General features: G+C 31.6%; 1 protein-coding gene across 2 annotated transcripts; it reads right to left on the reverse strand.

Moving 5' to 3' along the window:
- Positions 1 to 4,093: 4,093 nt before the first annotated feature.
- On the reverse strand, positions 4,094 to 7,853 carry LOC132738329 (uncharacterized). 2 transcript variants are annotated; one of them, XM_060725810.1, is made up of 2 exons: positions 7,774 to 7,853; positions 4,094 to 5,593 (listed from the first exon to the last, which is right to left on the reverse strand). In XM_060725810.1, exon 2 carries the CDS (start codon positions 5,588 to 5,590, stop codon positions 4,559 to 4,561), a length of 1,032 nt encoding a protein of 343 aa, XP_060581793.1. In that variant the 5' UTR covers positions 5,591 to 5,593; positions 7,774 to 7,853; the 3' UTR covers positions 4,094 to 4,558. The 2 variants fall into 2 exon arrangements, with proteins under 2 accessions (XP_060581793.1, XP_060581794.1); XM_060725811.1 differs by having other exon boundaries at positions 7,770 to 7,811.
- Between the last annotated feature and the right edge of the window lie 3,564 nt (positions 7,854 to 11,417).

Genomic DNA, 11,417 nt, shown 5'->3' on the forward strand with positions numbered 1-11,417 from the left:
TTAATCATGAAACATCTTTTAGTGAGTGTCTACAAAGTTTGTTCAAATAAAAGACCTGGGGTCAAAATTGGCCCCGCCCCGGGGGTCATTGATTTTCCTTATATGTGTATAGCAAAAACTTAAAACCTTCTTTGAAAAAACCCAAATAGCTAGAGTTTAGATATTAAGCATGAAACATATTCTAGTAAGTGTCTACAAAGTTTGTTCAAATAAAAACCTTGGGGTCATAACTGGCCCGGCCCCAGGGGTGTCATTGTTTTTAACTATATGTGTATAGTAAAAACTTAAAAAAAATCTTCTTTTAAATAGCCCAATGAGCTAGAGCTTAGATGTTTAGCATGAAACATCTTCTTATGGGTGTCTACTAAGTTTGTGCAAATAAAAGACCTTTGGTTAAATTGGCCCTGCAACGTTTGGGGGGGGGGTGGGGTTGGGGGGGCCTATATACAGGTGAGCGACCTCAGGGCCATTATGGCCCTCTTGTTAATTCAGAACCATCCATTCAAATTTTAAGAGATTTTTTAAAATAAAAAATTGAGCTACTAGCATTGCTTATCCTGGTTAGATTTCATGAACCACCAAACTTGGATGAACCTTTTATCAGGCCATTTATTTCATCATAAATTACGTTTTGATTTCTTTTGGGGAGAAAATTATTATTTCCCTGTCTTCATGCAAGCAATTTTATTAGCTTAAATATTCAGTGGGCAGATTATACTCCTGTGTGCATTGGCAGCAGCATAACACTAGTGCAGATTCTTTTTCGATCAATTACCAAAGAATTATGAAACTTCACACGTCTTTGAGACCATTATATGAGTTTGACTTAATTATAGCACTGTTAACTTTAAAATCCTTTATTAACATATTTTGCATGGAGATTGCAGAATGAACCACTTTGCCATGGTAGGGTAAAATCCCACCAATGAATAGATTCTTTCATGTGATGAAGCTATCAAGCCAGCTTATGCAAAGTCAGTACTATTCATGTGCCCGCTCATGCCTGAAATAATGCAGAGGGACACCTTGGATCTTCTTCACCTAGAAAGATACCATATTACCTGGTGTGACTGAAAACTCGTAAAAAAGTTTTACATGCAAGATGAATACCCAAAGCAAGGGAAGATATTCACTTGGAAACTTCATAAGCGTCTGGGATCAAAACTATGGCTTAATAAGATCAATGACTACCATGGATTTTACTATTGAACATAGAAATTCCTGATACAAGGTTGATTTCCAACATGAAAATATATATATATATGATACTTGTAAGCTCATCTACCTGACTACTATTATTAGAAGATTAGGGAGTGCTACGTATTTTACTTGCCCATGCATCTGCATCACACTTTGGGTAAGTGTTTGGATGCAAGATGGTCCAAAACTACTGAAGGGAATGGGTTTAAACTTCAGACACTAATTTTAAATCACAATGGAGGTCACTGTAAAAGACCAATAACTTTTAAAAGGATTTTGACAGAATTATATATGACCCTTTTTTGAACTTAAAAAATTCAACATTTTCCAGGCTCTTTACTTATCTCTAAGCATTGAGAATAATTAAGCATGAATCCTGCTGAGAGCTCTTTTGTCTTATGATTAAAACTCATAAATTCTAACATGGACTGGGACTTAGTTATACCCTTTTAGGAAGTCAGAAAAGTTCTTGTTTAAGTTTTACACAAGACCAGTCTATATTTATCTATTTTGATATAGTCACATAAAACATTTTCTCTCGTCTTCAGGTGAGTATGGGGTTGAATTGAATTAGAACTACAATATGTAGAATGGTTTCATTATAAAGCACAAAGAATAGTCGATCAGGTGTAAATATTGTACAAATCAAGAACTATCTATACCGAGTACTTGGTCAAATATTTATATGAGACAATCTGCAGAAACCATGTTTCACTAAGCCTGATTATAGGCAAAAAGTTAAAACTGGCAATTTTGTTTTAGCTTGAACCCATGAAACTATGGTAAATGATTTTTCTGAGTTTAAAAATGTGTAAACCCACATATCAGACACTGCAGTTGCATTCTTTGGATAATATATGTTCCTAATTTCAGAAAATCAGTTGTATTTTACTGTGCCATTATCACAGGTCCTGTTGGTTACATATTCACTCATATTTTGGCAGTGTTCTAGGCATTTTAATGGTCAATCATGCACTCTGCACAATAGCTTTTTAAAAGTCCATCAAAACAAATATTATCTTGGTGCTAGATCAGAATGTGGTGTTCTTACAATGATTTAAAATCTAAGATCAGCTCATGTACGTCTGATCACTTTTATGTTTAACAAATGTCATTTTTTCTAATTAATTAAAGGAAATACATGAAGAACAAAGTTTGGAAAAAGTATATTTATTTTGATGACTAAATTTAACAACGTAACAGAGAAATGTATATTGCAATTTATAGTTAAAATGGTAATGATTTTTCTTTTTGACACAAAATGTTACATGTAATTGCATTATTAGTTATTACTTAATTTGCAATTCAGAAAGCAATGCTTTTTCTTGTTTGTTTTTTACATTTCTTATAGCTATGAAAACTTTATTAAAGCTGCATACATGTACCTCCAGATATTTCAAGAAAACCTTGAGAAAAAATGTTCTATCATTTTAAGAAAAGTAAAAATATTCACAATTTCTTTTAATAATTTACATGTTTACATGTATATACAATTAATGACTGATCTTACAGTATTAATCAACATGTTTTTCTAGAACATGTTAAATGCATACTTTGAAGTATTTTTGGTAATTTTCAAAAATTTTAAGTGCTGTTTGCAATGTGTAAACTACTTTCTTTGTTCACTTGACAATATTTTACTCATATCAATACATTTTTAAAAAAAAATCATGAAAATTACTATGAATCTGGAGGCATGCTGCTTTAAATTATTAAAGTTTATGTAATATGAATTATTATCTTTGCAAGTAAAGTAAAATCTATGTATGCATAGACCTTTTAATCAACATGCAAGGGAAAAAATGCAAAATGAGTCTTAACTTGGTTTAACAATAGCCAAAACAATGAAGGTATGAAGGTTCTTATCTCACTGCAAAAGGTGCCAAAGCATATTTATCATTTGGTTTTCATAATTTTGTGAAATTTATCAAACAAAGTAAAAATTGTGAAGCCTGAAATGTCTTGGTCACAAATTATTGATATATGTACTGGTATCAAGGCAGTTTTTGTCAACCAGAATTGAGAAGTATCTAATAAAGGTGGTCTTGGAAAATAATGAAAGTTTAGTTTCTGTGACATGATGAGTGAAATTAAACTTGTCAACACTTATTTCTACTTTTTGACAGAAACTTTTGTTAACTTATGTTTCATATTTTTTCTTCACAGGAACTGCCTTGATACAAGTATTAGTGTATGCAGCTGAAAACTAACATTCATACATGATATATTAAAAACACTCTAAATTACATAACTATACAGAGTATAAACTTCACACAAGTCAATTAAAACATCAAATAATGTTCCAAGAAACAAATCTAAAACAGAACAATCTATGTAAGTTAAAATCTAATCATGATGTAGAAATAACAAGAAAAAAAATGCAAAATTGTCAAAATTAACATATAACAAGCATGTACCTGAGTTGATGAAAATGTAACAGATTAACGAGAAAACAGTGTAAAATATAAAAAAAACAATAACAATTTATCAATGTAAACTAGTAAGCCTTGAAATTCACTTTTTTTCCCGATTAATTCAGGGTGGTGATCATGATACAACATTATTTTTTTGTTTCTTTTTAAATTAAGTGGGTATATGTAGTTAAATTAATGTATCTTATTGATGATTTTGTAATACATGTATACTATTCATTAGATAATGTTTAAATATCATCACCATTAAATGATTTCTACTTCATCTGAAAATCAACATTATATTTTGTAGAATGTATTAAATAAGAGAAAAATTTTGAAGGAATTTTCAAAATCAATTTGACAAATAACAACTGTACATATTGTAAAAATATTTTTTGTTGTACATCTTCATGTAACAATGACAAGCAAAACAGTGGCATCTAGTCTCACCAATAAGGGTTTTATAATGATTTTTAAAAAAAAATCTAATCTTGAACAATAACATTTTGTATGAGTTAACAAATAACATGATTGTAGAAAAACAAATAACAACTATAATGTAAAAGAAACAAGATTCTATCTTAAGTGTATTTCATCAGTTTCATTTCTATATATAACTTCCAATCTATTCTAATGAAACTGTAAAACATTAGCATTCCTGAATGATCCATCGAGAGGAAAATATGTTAGAGGTAACTTCCCTGCAGACGATAATTGTTATGCAGAAATAACCCTTAATATTTTATCATAAATGTTATTTGATTTGGTTTAATTTTAAAATCTTTTCAATTTTATTTTATTAAATTTGATTATAATTTCACTGAGTGTTACAGTGACTGTCACCATGTGAATCTCTAATTAAAAAGATATGATGCACAATTTTATCATATAGAATTATATCTTTTTTTCAATTTGACATGTCCAGTATCCAATTAAAATTATATCTACTCTTCTATGTAATCTGGTACAACTTGGTCTAGACAAGAGTTCTGTATTCTGCGGGTGTAAGTACGGAAAGATGGAAATTCTTCAGAATCTGATACAGTCTGTTGGAAGTCCATATTTACATCTGGTACCTGATGATCTCTTTGGCTAGAAGATACAGGGCTGTAACTTCTAACTATATATCTATCTTCATAGAACACAAGCTCAGTGGAATCATCCAGTGGCAAGCTAGAAAGGCTGTGTTCTAGGAATTCCAGAGGAGATGGAGAACGTACAAATCTTGGTGATGAGGAGCGTGAGCTAATTGGTGAAGGTGAACGCACGATCACTGGAGAGATTGAGCGAAAGTTTATGATATTTCGTCTGAAATGTGTTAACATTTCCATCACAGTCGGTGAATTTGACCTTGATGAGCTGTGTGATACTGGTTGCTGTGCCAGTTGAATTGAAGAACTCAAATCACTACTATTCCTGTCTTGTAAATTTGAATTACTATTTAGAGCTTCTTGATTTGCTTCATTTTCACTCACCATCTCATAGTCAAACCCAAGGCTGTGTTCTTCTTGACATTCATAGCTTTCTTGGGAACTTTCAGGATCATCAGATGGTAAACTAAAGCCGTCACTGCTTCTATTTGATTCTTTTGTTGTTTGAGAATCTCTCCAGGCTTGCAACAGACTGCTGACATACTGACTATGTAACTGCAACACTGGCTGCTCAACCTGTAACCCTTTAGTAGGAGAGTTAGGTGGAGGAAAGTCGTTGTAAAACTCAAAGCTTTCATCAATGATGTCACCTTCACTGCTCCTTTCATTATACCCATGAAACTTCTGATTTCTGTCCTTGCTATAGATGCTAGATTCAAATTCATCCCAGTTATCTATTGTTTCATCACATTCAAGGTTAATGTCAGGGACATTGTTAGTGTGCCTTCCCTCGTAAAAAGACGGCATAGGTCTGTGATAATGGTTTGCAGAACCATGATTTGCTTCCCCAAATTGGAAATTCCCATTCAGGTCTTGAAACAACATGATCTGAAATTTAATTATAAAGTGAGTTAATGAATGTTGATTTACATAAGATTTGGCACATTTACAAAAAAGGCATTTAAATGTATTAAGATACCATTAATTGTTAAATATACTGATTTATATATTAGGTTGAAACATCTTCATCACACAAATGACATGTTCATTAAAACTGCAGAAATTTCTCTTGTTCTGACTCTGTATAAACAAAAATCATCGGTGATATATTTTAAAAATGAAGGTGCAAATGATTTATAAAATGAACAGGAATATTAAAAGCAACATTTTAAAACATTTAACAATTAACTGCCTGTTTAATAACAAATATGTACAGAATAGAATAACAATTATCACTAATAATCATAGTAAATCCATACATCTTATTTATTATCTGCCTCTGGTGACAGTTATACAAAATACATGAACATTTTATCATCTTTAGTAGTTCTGTAACCAAAAGTTAAACCAGGGACGTTAATATTTCTGGTTACATTGACCATTTTATCATCCAAAATGAAACAAAAATGTCATCTTAGAGTCCTAAGAATAGAACATGTAGAATATATATTGTTGAAGGACCACTTTCAGTGACCCTAACATTATTCTGACCACTATGATAAAGAAAATTGAAGGAAACTTATTTAAACTTCAGACTCTTGAAAAATAACCTTTCTTCATTAATAAATTCTAACACAACAATAGCAATATACATATATAAATAAATTTTTTTACCGTATCAACCAAACCGACTCTTATTTAGATCACAAACACCAAAAAGTCCCTATTTCAAAAAATCTTATGTCTTACCCAAAATCATTAGCAAAAAATAGTCAAAGGATATAGCATCCATACACAAACTATTATCAATACTAAACATAATGCTTTAAAAATACAAGATATATCATATTGGGCACATTAATTAGGATGGTTTGAGAAAAGAATACTGTATGAAACACTTGGGGGTGGAGTAGAAAAAATTTACACAAAATGTAATAAGGTTTTAATATTTTCATTAAAAAGTTCATTTTCAAGTATTGATATTCTTTTAATATTAAATCTGAAAGTTTTACAATACAAGAATGTCAAGATACTTCTTTCAACAAATTCAGTGGTAAGAAAATACTCTTCTTTTCTTAGATTTTTGCCTGCTTTGACTAAAAATTATGGGAAATGTAAGTGAAATGTGTATTTTAATTTCATTGTTTACTCATATTTTCATGTTTATCAGCACAATTAAATTATAGACAGGGAGAAAATAGGCTGACAATCATAAAAAGCTAAAATATATTTTTAATAGTTATAGCTTTTGTTAAAAAAAATATAATATTCTGTAGGAAAATAAGTGATAGAGCAGGTGCATGTATTATGGACAGACTACAGTTATCAACAGTTTATTATATTTGATCTTATATTTTTATTAAAATGACGTCATCTGTTATTAATGACATCTATGGAAAATGCTTTAAAAGAAGGATTTTCAGGAAAAATATAATGTCAGATACACAATTTTGTATTTTCTGGCCATTTTTCAAGGTTGCATCAAGGAATAAGATAACATAAACAGTCCCTCTGGGATAAACAATTTAAAACATTGCTTTTCAATGTGGCAGCATTTTATAAAAAGGTCACTGAAATTTGAAATTCGGTCGTCACTGAAACAGGGCATCCAAGATCTACCAAATGTTTTAAAGATACACACATCAGGGCTTTTTTTCACAGGTTGGGGAAGCAGCCCAGCCCTTAATTTTGGGGAAAAATTATATGGTATATTTGCAAAAGGGGAAAAAAAACTTGATGTAAATTTAATTTTGGGGGAAAACTGCATGATTTTAAAGAAATTTTCTTTGGGGAAGCAGCCCTATAGCCCACCGGCCCCTGTTATAGAAGGTAAAAAGGCGCTGCACATATAACAGAAATCATGATCAATTTTTTTACCAATTACATTAAAACATGGTTTATACAAAATGGCGCAAATCGTCATTGACATTGTGATTAGTTGCAAAAATTAGGGCGAATAGTCACTGGGGCGAATCGTTATCAGCAGCATAAAGACGTTATAAAATTCCATAAATAACCATCTCAGTAAGGTTGTTTTTTTAAATAATGAGTTCCTAGTGTAGACGGAAAGTCGACAATATTCTCCTTTAATAGAAAAAACTGACGGGACAAAATAAAAGTTCACCTACAAATTTTGGCGCTTTTAAAACTTTTATCTGTTTATGATTTTCCACTAGGTGGCGCAAGGTTGTTTACATCATAGCGCGTGCATTTGAATTTGGCTATGCACACGGGCACGGATTTATATTAAGATCCGTGACACGGGCAACCTATTATTGGTGTGACCTTAACACTAACAATCTTATTTTTCTACTTATTCTTCTTATTTATGCAGGTCTTACAAATAGAATTTCTATTTGAAGACCCTGAGTAATGTTAATGCTTCATTTATCATCTCTAATATATTCGATGTATTGCGAATTTTATTTACAAAAGGTATCCACGGGAGGCTATGATTCGTTACTATGCGAGTTTGATATAGAATATTTACATTTTCAAATAAAGCTTTAAAAACAGAGAAAACGGAATCACCAATGAAACGTTCAAAACGACTAAACTAAAAATGCAGATGGCTTGGTTTAATTCAACCTGTACATGGACGGTACTGGAAAAGCAGAACTCAATAACTAAACAAGAAAATGGTGAAATTATGAAACATCCACCGGTTATTATGAAACATTCAATGTGACACGTTAGTGCCATTCCACAAGCGGCGTATTGTCCCATGATATAAGAATGCGTGTGCCCGAAACGAGAAAACAATGGACAGAACTAAATAAATTTATATGGAATTTTAAAAGGGGATATGAGGTTATACAGCCTGCATATCACATACAAGACGTCAAAAAGACAAATTTAAAGAGGAGACACCATATCCTAAGGGTAATTTTACTGTATTCAAGTAGGAATACTGGAACTACCCAAGATGAAAAGGGTCAAAGAGAAAAGTTTAACAAATTTTGGAGATATTTTTTTTAAAGGTTGTTGTTTTCTGTTTACGGACATCACAAAACATAAATCAGATAAATTTCAGTTGTGGTATACAAGTGACGATTATAATATGGTTAACTTAAAAATGATGTGATGTCTGATATTATATTATAACTGAATTAATTTGTCTTTCTGTTAAAATTTGTTGTTTTTCCTTATGTCACTGCCCTTGTTTCTTATTTTATTCCTTTATTTGTGATGACTGATTTTAGGAGAACTGTCTTGCGAAAAAAACATTTTATTAGTGAAAAAAATTTTTTATAAAAATAAAGGGGCGTGGTCATTTACATGTATAGTATCCAAGCACGCACCGATTGCCTGTGGTCTTATACCTGTATACATACGCGTGCCGGCCATACTTCTGTAACAATGTGAAGTTACACAATTGAAATATGCACGGCGAGCTTCTCACTAAATTTATACGAAAAACTTAATTGATATTAACCATCAAAAATATAATCTACATTTTCAAACGATGAAAAAGATGAAATATTTATGATCTCATTGAACGCCCACTGTCCTGGAAACTGGAAGGCCTAATGCCTTCGTTGCTGCCTTTTTTAGTATGGGGGAAAGTTGTCTTACACGTCTGAAGTTGACATTACCAAAGTTACATGGACTGAAATTGTTTTATTTTGTTCGTTTGTTGTTGTTGCTGCTGCTATTTTTTTCGTTTTTTTTTTTGTTCTTCTTCCTTGGCATACATGTTTATTGCCATCAAAGAACACCTTTTCAAAACGGCAGATAATCCTAAAATAACTTTATTCTTCTTGGTTAACCTGTCATTAAGATCCATTTTCTCAGAAACTATCAAGCTATTCACTTCGACTTAATACACATGTACGTTCACTATTAAAATATAATATTTTGCAAAGGAATGCCCCCTTTTTACTTATTATCTTTATTATATATTTTTGTTTTTAAGGTCAATTTCTCAAAAACTGTCAAAGTAAATCATTTCAAACTTGAAAGACTTTAAATTTAAAAGCATTTATTTTTACTAAAGGGTAGGTAACTTTATCTCTGATTTTCTCAGTTCAGAATCCTTCTCATGCTTCTGACTTGGTTATTTTTATTCATTTTTAGATAATAGTTTATTGTTTAACATAAGCATAGAACATTTCGTAGAAATCTGTCATAAAACTAAACCGAGTTAGTTCATGCATGGGTTTCCACCTTGGTCAGTATATATATAAAACAGATTTATTAAAAAGCCAGAAATTTGGCGAAATTTTAGCGAAGCCTGTAATCTTTTGACGCAAAGAAGCATTATACATGGGGTAAGCTACATAGGTCCTATGTTATCAAGAAAAAAAGGGACACCCTAACTGAAAACGCCCTATAAACAAGAGGAAGACGACCCCGGAATGACCATAACTATCTGATTAACATGTATTTGATTTCATCTTTTCCCAAAAGAATATTTAGTTTATACAACTTTATTTCAGTTCGATTGTGTTGGAAGCTATAAGATTATTGAAATACTTTCGAATCCGTTCCTTGACCAACCAGTTCTAAGCAATGAATGTAAAATTTCTTGCTCAAGGAAACAGCGGCTTGTGAACAGCTGAATGTCGATATATCATTTCTTTGATTCCAGATTTAACTTTCTTTTAATTTTACGCCTTTAGCAACTGACTGGAAATATTTTCAGTATCTGTTGTAAAAGCACGAGAATAATGATAAAAATTGTCATTAAAAGATCTGTTATTTCAAAAGTTTGACAATGATCTTGAGTCAAACGCTTAACATTTGTTTAGTATCACCGTAAATTATCTCCATATAAGCACCTTACTGTCATATTATCACCATTGAACTGTTACTGTTCGATATCTCAGGGAGAATCCATTGTATACGTGTACATGTATCCATATATTTATTGTTACATATTAAATGTATTTCACTTGAGCATTGTATTAGCATACGAAAGTGCATGTATCGACAGATTTTACGTCGCACCAACACAGTATAGGTCATATGGCGACTTTGCAGCTTTAATTGTAAAGGAAGACCTCAGGTGCCATTCTGTGAATTACTTCAGGTACCAACGGGAACTCGAGTAGAACCACTGACTTTCCTTAAGCGAGCTGGAGAGCTTCCTCACATGAAATAATCCGAAGTCCCTGTCGGGATTCGAACCCACAGTAATGAGGGGTTTGAAGTCAACGACCATAATCACTCGGACTTGAACGTCCTCCATTTAAATAAACATAGACCTACAGCTCTACGATTGTAACAAATAAATTGCTTAATAAATCCTGGGGATTAGAATTTAGTGATGATATTAAAGTACTAGTAAGCAGAGACTATATATCTAATTTGTTTCAGCCGTCTTAATAATAGTTTACTGATATATCAGTTAATTATTTATCGTTATTTGTAATAAACTCACTTATTGTACTACTGTCGGATGTAAATACAATGACATTCACACTGTGGAGGTAATCCGATGATATCAGATGTGATGGAGAAAGACCTTGTGTGCAACTCCTTGCATTATTTCAAGAACATGGGACAGTAAGTCAAGTAGAAACAACCCAGATAACGTCTTCACAAAGTATCAAAGTATTTGCGCTATTTGAACCTTTAGTGGTTAGTTGAAGATGAGCGATTTGACATTTTTATATAGTTTATGAATGACACAACATAAAATAAACATACAATAAAACATAATTTCTTTATTATTTATTAGATCTTTATTAATCAATCAATAACATATTAAAAATCTATAACAATTCCTGAATTACATAAATTTTTGTATACAAGACATAATGAAATAATA

This window comes from Ruditapes philippinarum, unplaced genomic scaffold, assembly GCF_026571515.1.
Source record: "Ruditapes philippinarum isolate M1 unplaced genomic scaffold, ASM2657151v2 ctg195_1_1_1_1, whole genome shotgun sequence".
NCBI lineage: Eukaryota > Metazoa > Mollusca > Bivalvia > Venerida > Veneridae > Ruditapes > Ruditapes philippinarum.

What these genes read in the sequence shown, in the direction of transcription:
- LOC132738329 (XM_060725810.1), bottom strand. Translation starts at nt 5,590, where the DNA reads ATGTTGTTTCAAGACCTGAATGGGAATTTCCAATTTGGGGAAGCAAAT.